Source organism: Bubalus kerabau, chromosome 11, assembly GCF_029407905.1.
Source record: "Bubalus kerabau isolate K-KA32 ecotype Philippines breed swamp buffalo chromosome 11, PCC_UOA_SB_1v2, whole genome shotgun sequence".
In the NCBI taxonomy this organism is placed as follows: Eukaryota; Metazoa; Chordata; class Mammalia; order Artiodactyla; family Bovidae; genus Bubalus; species Bubalus kerabau.
The window spans coordinates 66,605,020-66,629,960 of NC_073634.1; the positions used below are offsets into that span (position 1 = coordinate 66,605,020).

Below are 24,941 nucleotides of genomic sequence, written 5' to 3' on the forward strand. Positions count from 1 at the left end.
TGGAAGGGAAGTAGCATCTGTTAAGATCCCTGTGGAAACAAACTCAGCAGATGGAGGTTAGTGAACGCCCACCACCTACCAAGACTATAACCTTGCAGTAGGCTCTTAACTTTATACAATGACAATGTCCTGGCTTATAAGTTGTTAAAGGTCTTTCCAAGTTTTTGTTTTGTTTTGCTTTCAAGATTTTCTAAGGAAGAGACCAAGATTTTCTAAGAGATCAAGATTCCAATTCTTAGTCGACTCCAGGATTCTATTCTGGTAGAGCAGAAACACACCTACTTTTTTAAGGCTAAGGCAAAGAGAAGGGATCAATACTTGTTCCATTGTGTCTAATTTTCATAACTACTTACTTCAATAACTATAGAGCTAACATTCCAGTAATAATCAACTCTGAATTCACATTCTTTCCATTTGCTTAAGGTGTAACAAGCCCAAGTTTACTTAAATTCACTTTAATACAGTATGTGCCTCATAGCATTTTCAGGGAAGATAAGGGAAGTGAAAAAAGTTATGGCAATGACAGGATGTCACTAATTCAGAAGAATTAGGGACAGTATGACGGGCAGAAACGGTCTGAGCTTTAAAGTCAGAATGACTAAGGCTGGCCACCCTCTGCCCTTCTGAGATAGCACCTTGTGGTGCTTGAAAACACAGTCCTTCCTGAGACAGCCTACTAGGGTTATTTAACCTCTCTGGGTCTTGATTTCACCCCCCTATAAATGGAGGTAGTAAAACCATATGTGCTTCCCTGGAGGCTCAGTGGTAAAGAAGCCGTCTGCCAATGCAGGAGACACGAGTTCGATCCCCAGATTGAGAAGATCCCCTGGAGAAGGAAATGGCAACTCACTCCAGTATTCTTGCCTGGAGAATCCTGTGGACGGAGAAGTCAGGCGAGCTACAGTCCATGGGGTGGCTAAAGAGTCAGACATGACTGAGCGACTAAACAACAAACAAAACCATATACAGCATAGAACTGTTGAAAAGACTAAAGGAGTAAAGCGCTATAAAAAATATTTGCTGTCTTCGGTAAGTAATGTAAGCTTCCTCATCGGTTAAATGTGGTAACACCTCCCTCACATGGTTATTTGAAAGTGAGACTGTAAAAAACCTCTTTCGGTGTCCAGCGATGAGCCGACGCCAGAAACCTGTGTTATTCCTAGTGTGTGCTGTAAGCTTTACACAGGCTAGCTCATTTAATTCTCACAGCAACTCCATGAAATCAGTAGTTTTTATTCCCATTTTATTCACTCAGATAAAAGCAAAGTGAGATACATCAGTAACTTGCCTTGGATCAGAAGGTGACCAAATGGCTAAGCCTTGAGCCATATGTTACAAATGCATTTAAAGCAGGATCTTTGGCCTTTGGCTGAAATAACCAGTTAGACATTTTTCAGTCAGTTGAGACTGAGAGTAAAGACATCAGGGAATTATTCTTAATTCTGTGAAGTGTAATCATTGTCTTGTGGTTTCACATAAGAGTATGCTTATCTTTTGGAAAGTAAGCTCAAGTAATTGAATATAAGAGTCCTAGTGTCTAATTTCTTTGAAATGGTTCAGCAAAAAATATTTAAGCTTTTTAAGTTTTTTTCCAAATGGGAAACCTTTCAACATTAGGGAAAGTATGAGTGAGGGCGGAGTTATAAATCCATCCTCAGCAAGATGTGTGTTTCCGAGAAGAGTTCATCAACAAAATAGAAAGCTGAACGGTAGCTGAGTGGCTCTTGAGTTACTGCTCCTTGAGAAGAGTTTCTTCATTTTGTCTGCAAATTTCCAAATCATTTATAGCCATGATCCAGTGATTTAAAGATATAGACGAAACACACATGATTTAAAAAATTTTTTTTCCATTTCCTCTGTACAAAAGGTCACTTTCAATAATTTATTGAATTATTTTAATTATCTTTAATTTTTAATTTAATTATCTTTAATTTTCACTTACTGAAAAAATCTGTAGAGTTATAAATCTTTTTTTTTTTTTTTTTAGAGTTATAAATCTTAACATGCATTTCTGTGTGGAGAGGGACAGAAGGGTCAGGGTACTTTTTATACTGAAGCTATTGTTTAGGACCATCAGCAAAAAGAGCTTTACTAAATTTATAAGCATATATTCATTAGAGAGGAATTTTAAAATGACAGAAAAAAGAATATTAGAAGACAAAACATATATTTTTAAAAATTAAGCACAATTTTACCACTTGCAAGGTTTTGATTTATTGCTAAATGTAATATATTTAAATACCTGTATTGTTTAATAAAAACCTTAAATATATGTGGGCTGTCAGGAAGATCTATTTTACCTAAGACACAAATATATCTCCCTTTAGTTTCCAGTTTGATGTCACTTCCTTGTAACACACCTTGCCTACTTCCAAAAGGTTCCTGAGGAAGCTCAAACATAAAAACCATTAGAACAGAAAACAGAAAATAGATAGAAATGCATACAGAGGAGTGGGAAATAAATCTAGCAAAAACCTAAGCTAATATGGCTACCATAACCAAGCAAAAATTTTAGCTCTGAGCTTGAGACGGTGGTAGTAAATAATAAAACAAAACAGAAAACCAATCACAGCATGCCCTGTAAGTCTGAAAGAAACGTTCTTCTGGGCACCAGCATTTAAAAGGAATTTTTCTGATGCGCCATTACATAAGAACGATGAACAATATAATGGACAGTGTCCACAAATGGCAGTTTATACAGCCCATGCAGCCCATTTTTTTACCAGGCATTTCTTGTCTCATGACAAGGTCATTGCATTAAAAGTAATTCAGAAAAGGCCATTTTTGCAGCAGGCTAAGGCGCCACAGCTTTCTGATTCTCTAACTGAAACCAGAACCTATCCTCAAATATCCATTGTCTTAACTGGGCTTCTGACAGCGGTAGGGACAGCCAGTTCCATGCCAAACTGCTCTGAAAGCCTGGAAGAGAAATATTTATTTCTTGTTGGTGATTCCACCTGAAATCCCTTTGCTTTGGATATCAGATGGGATAGGATACAAAGCTGACCTGCTCTAGAAAGGAAGCGGCCAGGCCAGCATCCTTGAGCAAAGGAGGCTAGGAACCCCAATCTAGGGTGATGAACCAATCAATCTCCAACAAGCCCTGAGCACGGCAACCTTCCCTTCCTGCTACTACTGCTATTTGTGTGTGCAGGGACAAACAAGGACCCATAAAAATACCTGTTTATTATTAATAATCATGTCCAAAAGGGGGCAAGGCCCAGCAGCATATTCCTTACCCCACCCCGTATTTCAGCCCTAGAAGGGCAACATTTTTCATTTTACCATTTCAAGATACAGTCTATGAAGGCCAAGCAAAGGTCTAACATAGAAAGACCAACAGATGTGGTGGGACATGGGACATGCACACCAGGTAAGATCCTCTCAGGCTACTTATGGGACGGGTGTCCTAAGTCGGGTGTCTGGCAGACTAGGGGTTACTGCAGCCAAAGCTCCCTGGGGACCCAGAGAAAGGAAATACCCTTTCCCAAACACCAACTCTCCCAACACCCCCTCCCGCCCAGCCGGGCGACAGCAGACGCCAAAGGACAACGGGACACTAAAAAAAAAAAAAGTGAGTAGATGCTTACAGCACAGCATTCTATCACCTGCTGCAAGACAAGCCCTCCCCGCCGGCCAGCCCTGAGTCACTTCCCCTCTCTGCATTGGGTCTCAATGCTCGCGGGGCCAAAAGACCCGGGGCCTCTGGCGCTGGATACCTGCAGCCCCCAAGTCGGCGCAGACACACGCTGGGCCTCCCTCTAGGCAAGTTCCCGTGGCTGCCGACCCGCTCTCTGCGCCCCAGCCGGCGCCGCCGCTACCTTGGCTAATGGCAGCTCTGAATGAAAGGAGCCAAGACAGGCTCCGGATTTATGAATGTGCAGGGGAGGAGGGGAGAGATATCATGTGACAATAAAGGAGAGCGTCTTATTCACAAAAAAAAAAGTGGCTGTGGCGGGCACAGCCACGGAGCAGCAGCGGCCGCCGCGATGCGGTGACCGCTCGGACCCGAGGCCGACGATCTCAGGCACCCGGCCCGGCAGTCCAACCTCTAGTCGCACCCGCGACTGGAAACGCCTCGGGCGCTGGCAGAAGAAAGGCAAAGCCGCCTCGGCGGCCGCAGGTCCACGAAAAGCTGCACCTCGGCCAGGGGCTGAAGGAAGGCACGGGTCCCGCGAGGGGAGGTGGGGCCGCCGGACAGCCCCTCCAGCGAAGAGCCCCGAGCTTTGTTCGCCTCGGGCCCGCGGGCCGGGCACGCACTCCTGTGCACGCGCGCACACACAGATATACACAAAGATATACACAGAGACACACAGAGATATACACACAAGGGCCCCGCAGCGCGCTGCCCCGCAGGCTCCCACCCTCCCCCGCCGCACACCCTCGGATCCGCCCCCCGAGCAGCCCAGACCCCGCGGGGCGCCTGTCCCCGGCCGGCAAACGCGTGCACACACACGCACACGCGCCGCGGGGCCCCAGGGCTGCTCCAGCACGCCGGCCCGCGCGGGGACCCGGGTGCACGCAGACCCTAGCGCAACCCGCGCCCAGTCCTCCCTTAGCTCCGCAGTGTTTTTTATGAATGAAAATGTGGTATGCAAATGAGAGCGATTCAAGAAAACGACATGGCGGAGCCTGGGCCCCAGTGGGCTTCCGAAGGGACCGCGGGGCTAGCGGAGGGGGCGGGAGAGTCACAAAAGTCACCGGGTCAAAACCCACCGACCCCTGGAAGCCGGAGCGGGGGTGTCAGGTGTTCCGCTCCCGCCGCCGAGGATCTCGAGAGGAGGGGTGATTTGAATCCCCGGAGAGGGATCGGGGACCGCCCGGAGGTCACCCGCGCGCCCTTGGCCCCTGCAGCGGCCACCAGCCCGCCGACCCAACACGCGCCCCCTCCAGCCTGCAGCAGTTTTCGCCCCCTCCTCACTTCATCAACAAGGGGGGAAATCTCGCGTCCCACACCCCACAGACCAGCGAGTCGCTGCACCCCAAGCCAAGTTCACCCAAACAGCGTCCCCGCCCGCGTCCTCAGCCCCGGCCCCCACGCTGCCCTCACGGGGCACCCTCGTCCCACCCCCGCGGCCAAACTTACTCGTCCGGGTGTGTTTCTTCGGTCATTTTCCTGTTCACCTAGACGCCTGTCCCGCGGAGGGCAGCTTTGCTCCCTTCATCTTCCTTTCCGCTCATCCTCCCCCCCACCCCCCTTCTTCACATCTCCGGAGATCGCCTGATTTGGTTGGGGGGAGCTGCTAGAGATGAAGGGGGCGCCGCAGAAGCCAGAAGGGGAAGCAGGGCGACGGGAGCGCGGGGTGAGGTCTGGGAGAAGGGGTGCACAGGCAAGCTTCGCGGGGAGTGAGCGCCGCAGGGCCGAGGGGCAAAGGCGGGCGGGGGCTCCGAAGGCTCGGGAGCGGGCGGAGCGGGGAGATTTGGGCAGGGGACGGCGGTAGGGGAGAGGAGGAGAAAAACAAGCGCGCGGTGGAGCGGCGGGGACTGCTGAGAGCAGGAGAAGAGGGCCGGCCGCGGGCGGGGGCTCGGCCCGGGGTTGCCCCAGGGGGGCCGGGCCAATCACGGTTCCGGGGAGCGCTCGGCGGCCAGGGGAGGTGCGCCCGGAAGGCGGTGCAGGGCGCCCCGTCCGAGCCCCATCTCTCGACTCTACCGATTTACTCCATATTGGATTCTCACCACCGCCAACAGGAGGAGGAAGTAGGGCGGAAGCGATGACGTCTTCCCAGCGGCCAGAGGTGGTGGAGTGCAAAAAGCTTCCTACTTGCGACCGAAAAAAAAAAAAAAAAAAGGAGGAAAAAAAAAAAAAAAAAAACTTTGTCCGGCCTACTGAGCATGCCCGACTTCCTTCCCCCCCCTCCTCCCCCGCCCCCCGCCAAGTCCCTCCCGGCTTCCACTCCCTGAGGAGCCCCGGAGCGGAGTTGTTTGCGCCGCGTTTAACTCCGGATCCTCCCGCGTTAGCGCTCCGGGTTTTAAGATGCCCGAGAGGAGGGAGGAGGTGGCAGCGGGGGACTCGCACACATCTGGCCTCCGGTTCCCTCCCTCCTCCCAAACCCCTGGATTAAAAATCGGAGGGAAGAGGAGGAGGGGGAAGACAGGGAGCTCTGGGGTGGCCGGAGGGTTGCTGGCCTTCGGAAGACCAACTAACCCCACCTTGGGTCGGGAGGGTGGGAGCGGAACAGGTGCATTTGCCAAGATTCTGAATGGCAGAGGCTTTTCAGTTTCTCGTGAATCTCGGGATCTCTTTTCTTGGTAGGGGCTTGGGCGTTTTTAAGGAATCATTATTTGTACATTGAAAAAAAAAAATCCAGCAGAAGCCAGGAGCGTTTGCATTCCAGTAGAAATGAAGGACTTTCCCAGGTTAAAATGCAAATCCAAATATGTTTTTTAAATAAATCTCAAGTTGGTGGAGGATAGTCCTTGTCCTGGGCCCTTGAATGCCAGTTTCTGGCCCAGAGGTTGCCAGCCCCATGGGCTTCGGCACAGTGAGGTGGCGACCCCTGCTTCTGTTCTGTCTCCCCTTTGTTTTTAAATTATTTTCCTAACCCGGCCTGGGACCGTGCGCCAGGATAGGCCCGTACTTTTAAACACAGCACTGTCTAGGCAAAGGGCAAGCAACCTGCACAACTGTGCCAGGGTCTTTGCTTGGCTTGATGCTCTGCTGTTGCAGTTTTGAAATTCTTTATGGTGTTTAAACTAGGGGCTTCACATTGCTACTTTGCAGGGGTCCCAGAAATTCCATAGCCAGTGAATATTTCCTTCTGGGGTCTAGCTAGGGAGCAAGAGATATAGTCTCTGTTCCTTCCTGCTCTCCGAGCACTTTTAGATTCTCCTGACTGTCCCAAGACACTACACAAAAAATTTTAACTTAATGGCAATCACTGAACCAATTAAGAGAAGACTAAATATATGCCTCAAATGTTGCACAGGTAAAGGGTATATGTATGCATTTGGAGAGTCACAGTACTCTGAAGAAAGTTACGAGTTTTCACCTTGAGTCAAGGGAAAACTAGTGGTTTACCCTAGGCTTTGTGTTTAATCTTAACCATGATCTTTGTGGACACAGATTGGGGTTAAACCCAATCAACCACTCCATGCTAAGTGCTGGTATGTGGTGGTAAAAAGGGCACTAGACAGGGGAGGAACACCTAGGTTCTGGTTTCCTCCTAGTAGCCCCAAGACCCTGAGTGAGGCTTTTAGCAATTCTTCAGTTTCTTTATAAAACAAGGATACCAAGGCCACACTTGTCTTTCTCAGTCTTTGAGACCACTGAGGGTTTATGAGAAAGCACTGAACAAAACAAGACCTCATTGGCATCTAAATCCCCATGAGGTGAAGGCATCTACCCAGTTCTCACCTTTGCCCATTTGTTGCTGTTCTCAGCAATGTTTGAAAGAAGTCGTATTCAGTCATTCCTGAACTTCAGGAACATGGACATTTATCTTGTCAGAAATATCCACCCAATGGGCGTCACCCTCTAGTTCAGAGTACTCAAATGACAAGGTTACAGGTGAGATGATTATTTTCTGCAGGTAGGCAAGCTGAATCTGTCATTACAACTCATTCATCCATCTCCCTGCTAATAACAGTGAATGACTGGCCCAACCCAGGAGCAAAAGAAAACATTCCAAGGTCCAACAGTCACCAAGTCCCAACTTGGATGTTCTGCTGCCAGACTCCAGCAGGTCCTTAAGTTCTCTGAGCCTCACACTATCCTGTATTAACAAGGTAATATCCACAACATAGCGTTGTTGGAGGATTAAATGGCTATAAAATGAAGGCACTGTGTTAAGCACACTGCAAATACGAGATTAACGGCAACCCTTGCTACCCTTTAGCCAGTGGATTATCAAATGCTCTCCCTTTCGCTCCTGGTCCTTTATGTTCCTCTAAAGAAAACCTTCCAATTTTTGCCTTGTTCATTACGCAAAAGGAATCTTTTTGATGAAAATGTCCCAAGCAGGTCACCCCTCCCGCATCAATCGCTAACTATGACTGGCAGCTCCGAGAATAAATAGCGGTATTGAGTGAATAACTCAGATGTTTATTGATCGGAATAGCAGGGTGTTATCAAAGCCTACTGGATAGTTACCATAATTGGGGATATCACGGATTCAGAGTTTTAATGACATTGCTTAAAAGAGCTAAATACCCACATCCTTGTCTCGCCCCGACAAACAGCAAAACAAGGGGCAGTCAACCCAAGGGTGTCTCGTACAGTGTGTCAAAAGTAATGTCGATCTGCTCACACTTCAGGGTAACTCAGCGGAGTCTCCCGTAGGACCCCCAGCTACTCGCCTCCGAACCCGAGTCCGGGGCGGAGGAGCACCCCCTCCCGAATCCTCCGGGCTGGCCGCCGGGAAAGCCCGGAACCCGAGAGACCCTCGGCGGCCTCGGGACGGGCATGCTCAGTAGACCCGCGTGCTAGTTTCAATCGGAAGCCTAGGCCCCCGTTCCCTCCCGCCCCGCATGGGCGCGGGGAGAAGCGGACATTTTCTCCTCCACAATCCGCTCTCTCCGGTCCTTCGCCCCCTTTCTGCGTCCTCCCACTTTTCGCCCGTCTGGGTCCGACTGGGCGCTGGTGTAGATCTCTCGGGAGTGGGCTGGTGATAGTGACTCCCTTCGCCCTCCCCCAGGGTTAGGGGGGTTGCAGGGTAGGGGGTGGTTGGGGAGGACTCCACTGTGCCCTAAGGTGGTTTGTGCCGCCCGACCGCGGCCCTCAGGAGCCCCCCAACTGCCGCAGCGCCCCCGACTCCCCGCCCCGCGAGGCGTGCGCAGCTGCGCCCCGCCTGTCCTCATCTCACCCTCATCCTGCCCCTTCGGTATTTCTCAATGACCGGCGCTCGGAGGACACTTCCGACCTGGGAGGGAGCGGGTATCATTAGCGCCAGCTTTATCAGTTCCTTCCGGTCTTGCCAGGAGCCCAGCCTTGCGCGCAGCTTGGCCGCGCCCCGGGCTCTCGGGTGCCTTTATTTTTCTGTTTAAACAAGCAGTCGTGTGTGCCTGGGTGTGCCAAACGAATGTGCAGCCCGGCTGCTCCGCCCTCCCCCGCACCAGACCCGCCGGCCGGAATGGAAACCCAAGCTCTCTCGAAAAGAAACGGATGATGCAAACTTAGAAACTGACCCGGCGTCCGGGAACGATGCCCCTGCGGGGCGCGGCGTCCCAATCCCGGCATGAATGGCTGGAGCCCGATTGCATAATCGGCGCTGTATAAATAGCCGACGGGCTGGCCGCTGACGCGCTCGCTGGTCCCGTTATCGTGAATACTTCATCCCCGATGCTTTCACTCCCGGGTCATTTTCCCTTTCAGCTGCAAGGCTGGGATTTTAAATAGCAGAGATGAAAGGCTCTCATTCCTGCCTCCCTGCTCCCTTGAGTTCATGTATTATGAATGAAACCTCGCTGCTTCCTGATGGCTCACTTCAGGTAGGGGAGAGACTAAGTCAAGGCAGCGGTCCACCGAACCTCGTGTGTGTGTGTGTGTGTGTGTGTGTGTGTGTGTGTGTAGGAGAGAGACTCAGAGTCAAGGCAGCGGTCCACCGAACCTCGTGTGTGTATGTGTGTGTGAAAAGGCAGCGGTCCACCGAGCCTCGTGTGTGTGTGTGTGTGTGTGTGTGTGTGTGTGTGTCCCAGAGGGAGAGAAAGCAAGAATAAATGATTGACAGGGCTGGGCAACCGTCTCATCGAGAAAACGTAACCGCTGATGGTTTGCCTCTGGAGTTTCAGTTTACAACTCTACAGCCTCATTGTAAGATAGATTATGCAAAGGGTCTTTTCGGCTGTGGCTGCTCACTCGCCTTCGGCCTCCGAGAAGTGCTGCTTCAGTCGGAGGAGCTGGTTCCCTTTCTCGGAGGCAGCAGACATCCCTAACTGTAAAAGCCCTGGGGACCTCTGAGGTCTGGAAGAAAAGCAGTGCCACGGGTCAGTTTAGCCACTCTCTTGTTTCTTAGAAGCTTCTGCTATGTCCAAAGATGAGGAAGTACAAAAACTTATTCTTCCCAACTGTATTCACAAATACATGGTTGTTTTAAAAATGATAGTGTGCAGAGGGTTTTTGTTTTTTTCTTTTTAACCCTTTCTCTTAAACACCAAGTTTCGACTTATTTTCTCAAAATAAATGACTGGTTCTTCACCAATGCATTTCCGGTAAGTGAAAGGCAGTGGCCTGGTCATTATTTTTCAAACCAGAGGCTCATTGCTTCAACCTGGATTTAAAATGCCAGGTCCTTTGTGACGCTTTGGGATTATAGGAGACCATGAACCCAGGGTCCTGCCCTCCAAGGTTTTCTGTAAGGTGAGGCAACAGTCCTATACAGAAAACATTAGGGCAATGGCTGACACCTTTAAAACATGAGGTAAGCAGGAGAGAAAGCAGAGGTCAGGGAAAGGAAGGCTCCCCAGAATACAGGGTGTCTGAGCCACATCCTGAAGGAAGGCGAGACAGTGTAGATAACTGACAGCCCAGTGAACCCAGAAGCCCCAAGGTGGACAGGGTGGGGAGCCAGGGTAACAGAAAGGCTGAGAAGGATGGGTCTGGGAGGCAACAGAGGTCATGCTAAAGGAGGTTAGACTATCTTGAAGTCTTGGAATCTTTTGGAGCAGGTTCACAGCTGAGCTTTGTCCAGTCCCAGCTCTTTGCAGTGTCCCCTTGGTTGCACAAACATAGAGACATTGGGCATCCATTGTCTGGGGGTTTGGAAACTGATAGCCCCACGGTCAGATAAGGCTCCAGATAAATTCTGTTTATGCATACCTTTTTTCAAAAAAAAAAGAAACTAACAGTTTAAAATCAGACCACTTCACATAAAAAATCAAGATTTTTGGCTCCTCTTAAAAAATACTCCAAAGATGAAGGAACTATGAGTGCCAAATTCTTGTTTGATAACAGTTGACTCTTGGTGAATGAATGGTGGCTGGCCCGTCTGTCAGGCTTCTGGCTCCTGTAGGCATTTGAGTTTTTCACTCTGACATAAAAGAATCCTTTATGACTGCATCAAGGCCCCACTCTGTGACCCAAAGTAGGCCAAGCTTGGCAATAAGTACACAGCGTTTTACATGAGGATTTCCTGGCCTCTTGGAAGGAAAGATACCAATCTTCAATCTCCTACTCCAAGACTATTATAAATTAGGCCAAATAATAAAATAGATTAGAGTGAGCTCAGTCAGAGCCCAGTGGCAGGGAAGCAATGAGGCCTCTAAAACAACACTTAGCCCCAGCCCAGACTCTGCTTCTGGGAAACTCAACAAAAGATCTCTGCCAACATGGCAGCTGAGGTTCAAGTGATCTACTGGAAAATTCCCCAAATGGAATAATGTTTGTACCCCAAACTTATGGAGCAGCATATATAAGTTTCATAAGACATTTTAAGCAGGGAATGCTAAACTCAGATTTACACTTTTAACAGATTACTCCAGGCATGGAGAATGATTTGCAGGAAGCAAAGGATGGTTAGGGAGAAATTTTCTTCTTCCATGACAGAAATAATAATTCATGACAAAGCACAGTGGCATTGGCCATGGAGATGGAAAATAATTCCAAAGACACAAGTGGGATGGAAATGAGTTGGCTTTCTGACCTATTAGATATGGAGACTAATGGAAAGGTCTGGGATAACTTATAAGTTGTTGACCTGGGAAATTGGATGTATCTTAGAGTCTTCAACATGATTAGGGTAAAAGGAGAAGGGCTTGGTCACCAATAGACAGTTGTTACCACTCAACTCTGAGACCAACTAAGTATGTCGGGGATTGAGGGATATAAAGGGAAGCTAGAACATAGGAAAGCAGAACCTCGAGATAGAAATGGAGGGACAGTTCCCTGAGGACGTCATTTGAGCAACTGGAGTCAACCTTGCCTCAAACTTGAGGATGATCTGGACTTTTTAGATCAATTGGGCTTCTGTCACTTCCAGCCAAAATAATTCTAACTACCAAAAGAGAAAGCCATATTTAGGAGAGTGAAAAAGATTGAGAGGAACTAAGTAATGGAACATAAGGGAATTTTAGAATGTATGTTTGCAATTTCACATAGGGACGTCTGGGGTCAGTGCCAGGGAGTTTCACAGAGATTCTGACTTAATAGAACAGACTTCTCCCAGGAAGTTAGTCAACATTTTATGAGTTGTACCAGCCTCTCTTTTTGGCCTCAGCTTTCCATTGTCACCACCCTATTTCACATCACCAGTTCCCTTCACATTCTTAACCTTATGCCTCATTTTTCTGCCTTTATTCCCCAGTCCCTTTCTTCTGTAAAGCTTATAACTGAGAAAGGATGTTTCATAATATAAAAGAACATAAACTTGTAGAATTGGAAGAAAATGAAAGATCATATGTTTGTAGCAACTGTGGCTCCAATAAACCAAACATTCTACCCAAGCTTTTTGGAATGGGTAAAGGAAAAGAGGAAAACAAAATTCAGTAAGATATGGTCCCTTTATCAGTTAGCTTTTGCTGTGTAACAAACCACCACAAGGGACTTCCCCCGCTGTTCACTGGTTAAGTCTCTCTGCTTCCACTACAGGGGGTGCCAACTTGATCCTTGGTGGTGGAACTAAGATCCCGCATGCAGGACAGCGTGGCCAAAAACCAAATAAACATTTTATTATCTCATGAGTCTCCAGTTTTTCAACAGGGTGACTGCTCTAACCTCAGCCAGCTTAGCTAGGGCTGGATGAGCCAGGAAGGGCTCTCCTGTATCTGGTGATTGGCAGGCTGACTGGTCTAGCCTGAGCTGGAGGAGCTCATCTCTGCTCCACGAGATCTGTTATCCTCTAGAAGGCCTGCCCAGACTAGATCACATGGTGGGGGTGGCAGGGTTCCCAGATCAGCAAGGCAAACCCCAAAGTGCATGCATTTTTCAAGCCTCTACTTGCATCACATTTGTTAATACTGTCTCATTAGCCAGAGAAGTCACACAGCCAACCCAGAGTCAAAAGTCAAGACCCAGGGAAATAGACTCTCCTTCCTGAAGAGAAGAGAAGCGGAGTCACATGGCAAGGGATGTGCATACAAGGATGGGAGGAATCTGTAATCTTTTTATAGTCTACTTCAATCTCTAGCCCAAATTTCACAATTAGAGAAGGATATTTATAATAATAATATACATTGATCACACATATGGTTTATAATGATTTATACAAGTATATGATAAATGTATTAGAAAATATACAACTAAATAAATATTTTTAATATAAGTATTATATGTCTACATATAGGTATCCTATTTATGTATAGGAGTACTATTGATAGAATTAACCTCTGCCTTTACAATCATTGATTTATGGCTAAGTGACTAAGTGTGCTTAATATTTAATAGATTTGTGCATGCTATAAAACTCTTCTCAATAATTTAGCAAATAAAGAGAGACCTTTTGAACTTATGCTTTTCCCTTCTTCCTCACATGAAAAGCCCGTCTCTGATATGTCTTTCTTCTTAAAATAGGTATATCCCTAAAGAGATCTAGACAATTGAAATGTTTGTTAAAAAAAGCAAAAACACCAAAACACATATAAAAAACACTAGGGAAATTTTATTTAAGGTTACTATAGTTGGAATAATCTGGCAAAGCAAAATCATCCCTTAATTTGTTCATTATATTAACTCAGATTTTATGCATCATTTTGGAACTAAAGCAAAGCTCACTTGTATACTTTTTTGATGGTGGAAGAGGTAGTGTTCTTGATGGGAAAGTGATGATGAAAAGTTGAGAGGTAGTGGTGAAGGTAGTGTGATGGTGGTGGAACTGATGGTAGTGGAGGTGATTATGATGATTATAGAAATCATGGTGGTGGAAGGATCTGAAATAAAAACCTTCAGTTTGCTGTAAGTTTCCCTGTGGACCTCTCGCCAGATCCCAGATGTACAGACAGCTGAGCAAAGGCACCAAAGAAAGGGACAAAAAAACAGTTAAGTCAGAGAAGAGAAGCAGATAAAGGATAGGATAAGATGCCCTGTAGGCCAGGCAATTTCCCATGATGCCAGGAGAGGAAACCAAATACTCTACGCCTCAGTCGAGCATCACTTGCCCTCCTCTTAGCTGGGCTGGGTGCTCCTCCGTTGCGTGCTCTCATCATTTTCTGTCCTAGAGCTCTTTACAGCTTTTGTAATTTGATATCTGCTTGTCTCCCAAGCTTACGGAGAGCAGAGAACACATCTTTTTCTCTCTTATCCAGTAGTCACTCTGGCTACAATTGTTGTTTAGTCGCTCAGTCATGTCCGACTCTTTGCGACCCCATGGACTGCAGCAAGCCAGGCTACCCTGTCCTTCACCATCTCCCAGAGCTTGTTCAAACTCATGTCCATTGAGTCAGTTATACCATCCAACCATCTCCTCTGTTGTCCCCTTCTCCTCCTGCCCTCACTCTTTCCCAGCATCAAGGTGTTTTTTAATGAGTGGGTACCCTGTAATACTTACTGAGTAAGTGAATGACACATCATCATTCTTGCCTTCTTTCTTTTCCCCTAAAAGTGAATTTTGCTCTATGGCATCAGAGAAAATGCCCTTCTGAGTGACTCCTTGTGTGCTGCTGGCCTAGCTTTCTGGTTTCAGATAGGGGCTGGGAAGGTCCACAGTTGAACAGTAGTATATTAATAAAATCATGGAGTACTCAAGTTGAAAGAACATTAAAGAACCACCTGGTTTAAGATGAGGAAACAGGAAATCAGATAAGCCAAGGGACTCCATTAAGACCACACAGATAGTCAGGGTCACATCCAAAATCATACCTCAGGAACTCAAAGTCCAAATTCCATAACTAAGGTGCCTTTTTTGGAATAATACAGGATGTACCCTTGGCACTTAGTTCTAGTTATGGTGATGGGAGGCATTGTTGCTTATTGATGTGGAAGCTCATTCCTAAAGGGGAAAATGAAAAGTTGCTTTTGGCTTTCCAAAAACTACTCAGGGAGCTGTACATTTTTATCTTGCATTTTTGCTCATGTTAAATTCTACTGAGCACTGCTGGTCTAGGGCAGTGATGGTAATCCCTTTCTCTAGTTCTTGGTTTAGGGGTGGCTATGGTTTCTTCTTTTAACTGGGTGGTGTTTGTTTGTTTTTTTTTTCTGTGCTTCCTTACACTGAACTGTCACAGGGTGACCAGTAAAATGAAAGGTGTCTGCTAGGGAAATTCTGGGAAAGATTTGAATCTATGAACAAAAGAGAGATATGTGGTTAGAGGGAGTGCTCCCCTCTACCAGTGATGTTCAGCGCTCCCAGGAGGTGAAAACCAAAATAGTCAAAGAAGAGCTGACCAAGAATCCTGAAGTTGTTGAGCTCCTGAGTTAACCAGACTTGGAACTCACCTACCTCTGGACTCTAGGTTATGTGTAAGAGTACGTCCTTGTTATTTAAGCCACTTTTTACCAGTACACATGAGATGGTTGGATGGCATCACTGGCTCAATGGACATGAGTTTGAGTAAACTCTGGGAGTTGGTGATGACAGGGAGGCCTGGTGTGCTGCAGTCCATGGGGTCGCAAAGAGTTGGACACAACTGAGCAACTGAACTGAACTGATAGGTTGTGTGCTCTTAACATGTGATGGTTTGTTCCCTTGTTATTTGTGATGATAAAAGTAAGCCCTGTTCATTGTACAAATATTTGAAGTGTAAAAAAATATTGCAAGGGAAATAACATTTCAATAATCCTACCTCCTTGGTATAACCCCTGTTAATACTCTGAATGTGTATCTTTATAGACTTTTTTCCTTTATATAGTATATATTTGAATAAAATACAATATGTATTTTAAAACATCCTGTATCATTTTTGTTTCACAATTAACAATAAATAATCTGTAAGCAAATTTACATCATCGTTTGCATTGGAATTCTCATTTCACACCAGTTAACACAATGATCAACATCACAAAAAGAACAAACATTATCATCAGCAACATCATCATAAATCTTTCAATAGCCTGGACTTGAAGGTTCTGCCTGAAGTCTGTCTTCTAGTTCTGGACTCAAATTTTAACCATTAACCTTTTACCCAACACCAAACAGCTTAGCGGATTCCCCAGTGGCTCAGATGGTAAAGGATGAGCAGAAAAACCATCAGATACTCCAACATATCAAACCTGATATTTTTGGTTAGCAGATCTTTTAAAATGCTGGTAGCAGATTAAATGTGTTCATTTTTATCTCAGTGCTTGCTCTCCCGTAGCTGTATAATCTCTACTTTCCTATCTCTTCTTCCTCATTTCCATTCCCTCCTACACCTACCATAGTCTAGCTTTTGTTTTCACCACTTCACACAAGCTGCTCTGAGGTTTATTGTTGTTGTTGGTCCCTGGGGGCTCAGTGGTAAAGAATCCACCTGTAGTGCAGGAGCTGCAGGAGAGGCAAGTTTAATCTCTGCATTGGGAAGATCCCCTGGAGAAGGAAATGGAGAGCAGCCTGGCAGGCTACAGTCCACCAGGCCGAGAAAGAATCGGACATGATCTAGCAACTAAACAACAACAACAAAACTTCACCCAAGCTGCTCTGGGGTTAGATCTCTTTATCTGATTGCTAAATCTGGTGATCTTTCTTCAGTATTGATTGGTAACCTAACCTAGCTGACCACTTCCACCTTCTTAAAACTCTTCCTCCAGCAGCTTCCACGTGGTCAACTTCTGATTCCTCTTTACTTCTCTGTTACTGAGCAGCTAAGCGTTATTGTAAGAGTATGCAGTAATGTTAGTAATGCTGGCATCTACTGAGAGCTTCCCAAGTGCCAGGCAATGTTTTAAATTTTAAACTACAACTCAATTTCACCAAAGCAGGAGCTAAAAAACTGTTTCTTAACAATAAATATTTTCTTAAAAGTAAATAGTTTTGGCTCTGCCAGCCCTGTGATCCATGTCACAACCATTAATCTCAGCCAGTATAGCTCGGAAAGTGACCACAGACAGTACATAAATGAATGAGTATGGCTGTGTTCCAAGAAAACTTTATCTACAAAACAGGTGACTCAGTTTGGTGCAGGGACTGTAGTTTGCCAAACTCTGCTCTAAAATCTAAGTTATGCCATAGCAGGAGTTTTTTTCTGTTTTGATGTATGATAGATAGTTAGGAAATATTTGCTGAATGAATACTTTCCTTCTAAGAGAGGAACTATGTATTTTAATCTCCATTTTACAAACAGGGATGCGGAAGCACTGAAGTTAAATAACTTGCCCAAAGTCACCAACTGGTATGTGACAAATCCAGGATCTAAACCCACACAAGTCTGACGTCAAAGCTTGTGCTTTTAATCACCTACTCTAGAGCGGTGGCATGGAGGAGAAGATGGGCAGCTATTTTCATGGGAGTCCAGAGTTCTTTTAGTTGGATCTTGAAGAATGAAGAAGAATTCAGCAGGAGGAAGGAGAGTGGGAAGGGGGAGGCTTTTCGTGCTAAAGATGTAAAAACTGTAAGCATACAAAAACAGATACATTAAGTGTTATTTGCTCAATTGTGTCCGACTCTTTTCAACCCTATGGACTATAACTCTCCAGGCTCCTCTGTTCATGGAATTCTCCAGGCAAGAATACTGGAGTGGGTAGTTATTCCCTTCTCCAGGGGATCTTCTCAACCCAGGGATCAAACCCTGGTCTCTTGCTTTGCGGGCAAATTCTTTACCATCTAAGCCACCAGGGAAGCCTATACAAAAAATGGATTCCTGATATAAAAAGAACTGGCAGCCAAGGAAGAAATTGCTTAGGGAATGCATTCACTTTTCAGTAATTCACATGTCCTGACACAGGGTTTAAGGTGGAAAGTGGTACTGCTGCTGCTGCTGCTGCGTCACTTCAGTTGTGTTCGACTCTGTGCAACCCCATGGACTGCGGCCTACCAGGCTCCGCTGTCCCTGGGATTCTCCAGGCAAGAACACTGGAGTGGGTTGCCATTTCCTTCTCCAATGCATGAAAGTGGAAGTGAAGTCACTCAGCCGTGTCTGACTCTTAGCGACCCCATGGACTGCAGCCTACCAGGCTCCTCTGCCCATGGGATTTTCCAGGCAAGAGTACTGGAGTGGGGTGCCATTGCCTTCTCTGGGAAAGTGGTACAGATGAGGCTAAAGAAGCATGCTGAAGGGCCTGATATGACATGTGAACAAATTTGGATTTGGATTTGGAGGCAGATGGGCTACAAAAGTGTTTTGAGCCTGAGAAAGAATGACCATATTTGCATTTTAGGTCAATTTTTAAAATTACATTTTATTTTAAAATTAGATGATACATGACTATTGTACCACATTCAAAAGCTGAAAAGGTCTTCCCTTTGCCCGCCTCCAGCCATGCAGTTCACTGTCCCAGAGGCACCCACGGTTTCCAGTTAGAAAGATAACTTTCACTGTAGTGGGAAGAATCGATTGGGTCGGGGTGAACTGGATGTTTTATTAATTTAGTTAATTAGTAAAGTTACCAGTAAATTGATTTAGTTTTTCTCCTTAGGGTGGATGATAATGATAAAAGGTTGAGGAAGACTGCCCAACACTTTTATAAAATCATTTTATAAATTGCTCCTCTGTTAAATCTTCTTCAAACGACTCAAGTTGTGTGCATCTGTGTCTGCCCATGCACTAAACTGCTAATGGAGAGTGGGCTAGGATGGTGGATAGTTATCCACATGGTGCATAATCATGACGAAGGGACTTCCCTGACAGACCAGTGGCTAAGATGCCACACTGCCAGTGTAGGGGGCCTGAGTTGGATCTCTAGTCAGGTAACGAGATTCTGCATGCCACAATTAAAGATACTATTTGCCACAACTAAGACCTGGCTCAACCAAATAAATAAATATATTTTTAAAAAAAATAGCCATGTAACTTCTGGGTAGTAAGTGCGAACTGGTGGGATTAGAATCCTGGCCCTGCTGAATGACCTTTAACCTCTCTGTGCTCTTGCAAAATGGGGATAATAATGGTACATACCTGCTAGAGGTTGGGAAAATCTGACCCAGGGTATGTTAGCTATTATTTGAGGAAGGGGTTTTTGGAGAGGGTGGAAGAAAAAAGCTTTTGCAGTAGGAATGAGGAATATAGAGAGTGCCAACACCACTTCCCATGCCCACAGGCATGGGATAATGAATAGTATCAGTTCTAGAATTCAACAGAGGAAGAAAGTACCTTAGGGAAAACAGTCAGTATGCTGTTAAGGAAAGAACTAAAGGGTTAAAAGGTGAAAAGAAATTTATTTATAATTGAATGGAGGTTCTGGGGCACAGAGGAAAAGGCCTGAGAAAGGAGAGGGCAGAAGTTGGAAAGAAAACCCAGAGCAGGGTGGCAGATTAGAGATTAGGATAAGGGAGAAGAGACCTGGCTGGAGGCAGGGCCACTGTCTCTGACAGCTCTGGGCTGAGCAGAGCAGGGAGTGGACAACTATGGTCGTTTCTAACCAGCTGCCTATTTTTGTAGAGCCCATCAGCTGAGAATGGTTTCTACATTTGTAAAATTACAATTAAGAATAGTATTTCATGATGCAGGAAAATGATATGGAATTTAATGTCAGTATTTATAAACAAAGTTTTATTGGATCACAGCCATGCTGATTCATTTACATATGGTCTATGGCTGCCTTCACACTCCAAGAGTAGAACTGAGTAGTTTACACAAAGACCAAATGGCCCACACATAGCTAAAAGTATTTACTATCTGGCCCTTTACAGAAAGTTTGTCAGCCCTTGCTCTGGTAGGTCATTCATAGTCCCTAATATGAATGACAACCCCTGGAATTGTACAACACAGGGCCTTGGCCATAGGAGTACTCATTTTGGATGGTGGTAAAGGATAACAGTGAGGAAAGGCCTGGATGAAATTATAAGGCCTCAAGGCTCTTTTTGAAATGTGGGTGCAAGGTTGTTTTGTCAGAACAAAGCAAGACTGTCGGCCTGGATTCAAGCCACCAGCTCTTGGATGGTGAGGAGCAAGGTGTGGTAGACACAACTGGTGGCCCACACAATCTCCATTTCTCCCATTGTTCCTTGCAAACAGAAGCATGATTTTATCAAGATGGTAATGTGCCCTATTAAAAATAATCATCTCAAATAAGGAAAGTGCTCAAAGAAGGATGGGTACATGTCAAAAGGACACAGAATTCAGCTTAAAGGGGCCCGTAACGGCAAACCTGCAACACTTTGAGCATCAAAATATGTAAAGATAGTTGTTGACTTTAACTCATTGAATAAACTAGGAATCCATGAGTTGAGACTGAAACAAACAAATAAATGGAGGAGGAAGAAAAGTTGGTCTATATAATATATAGTAAAAAGAAAAGTAATGAATTCCAGAATAAATGACAGAATTAGAAAATCATGATTTTGCAGTCACCTTAATATTATTTCAGGCAAGATTAATGAATGCTAAAATCAGCAGATGAAAATTTGATGAGAAACATGACATTTATAGGCTTCCCAGGTGGTGCAGTGGTAAAGAATTCACCTGCCGATGCAAGAGATGCAAGAGATGCAGGTTCAATCCCTGGGTTGGGAGGATCCCCTGAAGAAGGAAATGGGAACCCACTTCAGTATTCTCACCTGAAAAATTCCATGGACACAGGAGCCTTGCAGGTTAGAGTCCATGGGGTTGCAAAAAGTCAGACACTACTGAGCTCACACACAGCAGCACAACATTGATTGGAGTTGCCAGGCAGCTTCCTCACATTCTTATTAATTTAATTTAAGGGGAAAATAGTAACTTTGTAGAAGGGAAATCTGACCAGTATCATTTTACTCCCTTAACCAAGTGATCACCTCCTAAAATGATGCCCCAAGGAGGACATCATATCATTTCTGTAGGATTCTAGTCAAAAATATGTAAGCAGAATCACGAGAAAACAGAAAAACCCAAATACAGTTTTACAAGTAATTGCCCTATGATTTTCAAAAATGTCAATGATATGAAAGATGACGGTTTGAGGAACTTTCTAGATTAAAGCAGACTAAAGCCACATGACAACAAAATGCAATGTTTGATTCTGGGTTGGTTTCCTGGACTGGAAAATATATTTTTCTTTGTGATAAAGCCCGGGAGTGAGACAACTGGCAAAAGTTATAGTTTAAATAATAACATTGGATCAATGTTAATATTTTGATTTTGATGATTATACTATGGTTATGTAAGAGAAGATCCTTATTTTAAGGAAGTACATACTAAAGTATGTAATAGTAAATATGTATGAGAGAGAAAATGATAAAGTACATGTGGTGAATGTTTTTTTTTAATGATTACTTTTTTTTAATTGGAAGATAATTGCTTTACAATGTTGTGCTGGTTTCTGCCCTATATCAACACGAATCAGCCACAGGCATAGACAGGTAATTTCTCCCAAATTGCAGATCACATATCCAGCTACCTACTGTAAACCTATGTCTGTGGTCCACAATCACTTCAACAGTTACAAAGATGAACACACACACACACACACACATACACACACATAAAAGATTCTTTCTCCTGCTCTCTCTCTTCTTCTAACCACCATCCAGATACTTTCCCAAGTCAGAAACTCAGGCGTCATCCTCTCCTCTTCCTATTTTCTCACCCCTGATATGTGATTAGTCATCCAGGTCTTGATGACTGTATTTCCTAAATAGTTTCTGAATCCATTTCCTCCTCTTCATTCTCATTAACCGGATAGATGCCTCATCATCTCTCATGGCATTTTTTTCATTAACCTTCTAAACAATCTCCCTGCCTCTGTCCTTTGCTCCCCTAACATACTGTTGTCCATTATCCTTCTAAAATGTAAATATGATCACTATGCCTTCTTATTTTAAAAGTTCCTGTCAATTAACTGTTTATGATCATAGCTGCCCCTTGGTCCCTAATTCCTAGTGTGGTATGACAGTGCTCACAGATTAATCTTTGTCTCTTGGCTGCCTTCAGCGCCACATCTCAGAAGGACAGTTGACTGCCCTGGCTGGTCTGTTATATTCTCAGGAGATGACTTTTCCTGCTGCTGCTACTGCTGCCAAGTCGCTCCAGTCGTGTCCAACCCTGTGCGACCCCATAAACGGCAGCCCACCAGGCTCCCCCGTCCCTGGGATTCTCCAGACAAGAACACTGGAGTGGGTTTCCATTTCCTTCTCCAATGCATGAAAGTGAAAAGTCAAAGTGAAGTTGCTCAGTAGTGTCCAACTTCCAGAGACCCCACGGACTGCAGCCCACCAGGCTCCTCCGCCCGTGGGATTTTCCAGGCAAGAGTACTGGAGTGGGTTGCCGTTGCTTCAGTAAACCAGTGGTCTCCCCTTGCTCCAGTGCTCTATTACTCACAGCAAGTTGTAACTCACTTTATTCCATGTCAGATGACCTGATGACCTACATTTTTATTTATAGCAAAAATAAATTTCATGTATCAATTGAAATGAGATGTTGGAGCCACATGTGTGACGGTGAGAGTTGAGCATCGCCTGAATCCAGCGAATGTCATTCATATAGGTGATGTTTTAATCTATGTATGCTGGCCCACGTAGGTGAGCCCAAAACGCACCCTGGCTCTGCACAATGGGTCTCCTGTTGTGTTGACTGTTTTTGAGTTAAGCAAGCCTAGAGTCCTGGGACTGACTCCTCCATTTCCTGAAGCCAGCTTCTGGGACTTGAGTAGGATGGAGAGTCAGTAACAGAGCTGGAAATGAAATTATTCAACTTTGGAGATGCCAGCAATGAGCTTTATCCTTTAATAACCTTTCCTGCTCAGTTCCTAGAAAAATACTTTTTTTTTTCCCCCAAACCCAAATGAAATGGACCCATTAAAACCTTCCCTCACCCGGGCAGATTTAAACATTCCTCCTAGGAGAGCCCTTGGTACTGACCACCCTATAAGGCAATTACATATTTGCACGTCCATTTCTCTGCTTCTTGTTTCCCACATCTGAACACAAATCTTACTCCTTTTAGTATGTCCTCCATGAGCATATGTTCCCTAAGTAAAGCTTGACATGTAAGGAATAATCAAAATGTGTGTGTTGACTAAATGAATGGGTGGTTCTTCTAGGTTCCAAGTGGAGTGTGATGGAGAGGATTGGGACCTGGTTACCACTGCCAGTTAGTTCTTCCACTAACTAACTTTGTGATGACCATCTTCTTCCAATAGCTCCTTCCCCGCATTGATGAAGTGGACACAATAACACCCACCTGGCAAGAGTTGTTTTGAAAATTAAAAGTTACTAATTATTTACTCATTCACTTGTAGGGATAAATTCTATTCTTGAATAGAGTTCAAGAATAGAATTCAAGAATTCACTATGTTAGGTACCAGAGGTATAGCATTCTCTTTTCCTCATAAAGCTTTTCAATTTAGCAAGAAAGGCAAATTCAGTGTTAGTCACTCAGTCGTGTCTGACTCTTTGTGACCCCATGGACTGTAGATCACCAGGCTCCTCTGTCCATGGAATTCTTCAGGCAAGAATACTGGAGTGGGTTGCCATTCCCTTCTCCAGGGGATCTTCCTGACCCAGGGATTGAAGCTGGGTCTTCCACATTGCAGGCAGATTCTTTACCATCTGAGCCACCTGGGAAGTTCAGATAATTAAACAAATATCTACAACAAACTATAGTGAGAATTATAACAGGGAAAGACTAAGACACCATGGGAAAATAGAACAGGAGGTGTGATTAGTCCAGGAGTTAGGAAAGACCTATCCAAATAGTGTAAAACATTGATAAAGTACAATACTCATGTCAGATAAGATAGTGGTATAGATGACACTGCCTTTGACATAGGAGGCAGGCATCACATTGTGAAGTAAGGCTTCCTGGAGAAGATGGAACCTTTTGTTGAGCTGAATCCAACTTCCTCTGAGGTTGCTGACTCATCTTTATCAGAAAGGCGTGCTCTTTGAATTGAGTTTCCAGAATCAAAGATGGATTTGCCTTCATCTGTCTACTCCAATTGCCTTGTGGCTCTAAAAACCAAACCCTTCAGTTAATGAAGAATGTAAACCACAGAGACAGGGCTGCTGAAGGGACTTTGGAGGGGCCGGTGATGTTTGTAGGCCAGGCAGCAGTGTGACACTTGACTTCTGCCTGCAAATGCATCCAGAGTCTGACTGCCTCAGACCACTTCTGTAACCCCCTGGTCCAGGCCACCGTTACCCATCACTGGGATGCCTGTAAAACTTCTGAAATGGTCTTCCTGTTTTTACCTGTGCCTTCCTACCATCTGCCTCCACACGTATGCCAACACTAAAGTTTTTTGTTCCTTCCTTTAGGCACATTAACTTGAAGAAGACCAGCTGTTTGTAAGGAAAGGATGGCTTGGATGAAAGAATATGGAAGGAATTATGCTCACTTGCAGGATGAGGAAATGCAGGTAAGTGCTGTCTGCCTACTTCACAGTGGGAACCTGCGGTAGGTAAATAAACAAGACTGAATAAGACTTCCGCTGCTATGTTTGTATGAAAGTGGTTTTAGATAAGCCTCTGCTCCTTCATCTTTTTCCAGACTCCCCTCCTCCACATTTCCCACACATTCCCTGTTTCCTGGCTGCAAACATCCCATCTCTCTGCCCCCTCATCTCCTTCTTTTCCTGACTCACCCTTCACAGTCTCCCAGCAAAGCCCAATATCCTCTTGTCTGTCAAAGCCAGCCCCAGACAATCATCATGATGTTCCAGATTCAAGGAAGGAGCCAGTGCCCTATGGTCAGCTTCCAAGGGCATGGAACTAAAATGCTAGACATTCAGTGCGGGTTTGCGGTGAGGGCAGTTGACCTGACCCAGGGTTTCAGATAGGAACACATCTTCCAAGGATGATCTGTTTCAGATCTTGGCATTGTTCAAATGCCAACAAGGTAAGGAATGGAGATGTCTTCTGTTCCAACACCTCTATTTTTTGCTCCTCAATTATTTTTCTGATTTTTAAAAAATTTATAATAAAGTTGAATGGAAAAGCAATGAAATCCATGGATTCTTCAACTAGATTAACAGTTGTTAGCATTTGCTTTCCTTTTCTATCCTCTTTTCTTCTTTCATACTGAGATTG

At 45.2% G+C, this 24,941-nt stretch overlaps 1 protein-coding gene across 1 annotated transcript in view; it reads right to left on the reverse strand.

The window, feature by feature from the left end:
* Nucleotides 1-5,745, reverse strand: part of SPRED2 (sprouty related EVH1 domain containing 2) — a 124,280-nt gene extending 118,535 nt beyond the window's left edge. The window contains exon 1 of the mRNA XM_055540482.1: nucleotides 5,087-5,745. Within this exon, the coding sequence (XP_055396457.1) occupies nucleotides 5,087-5,112 (26 nt within the window). The 5' untranslated portion in view covers nucleotides 5,113-5,745. The remainder of the gene's footprint in view (nucleotides 1-5,086) is intronic.
* Between the last annotated feature and the right edge of the window lie 19,196 nt (nucleotides 5,746-24,941).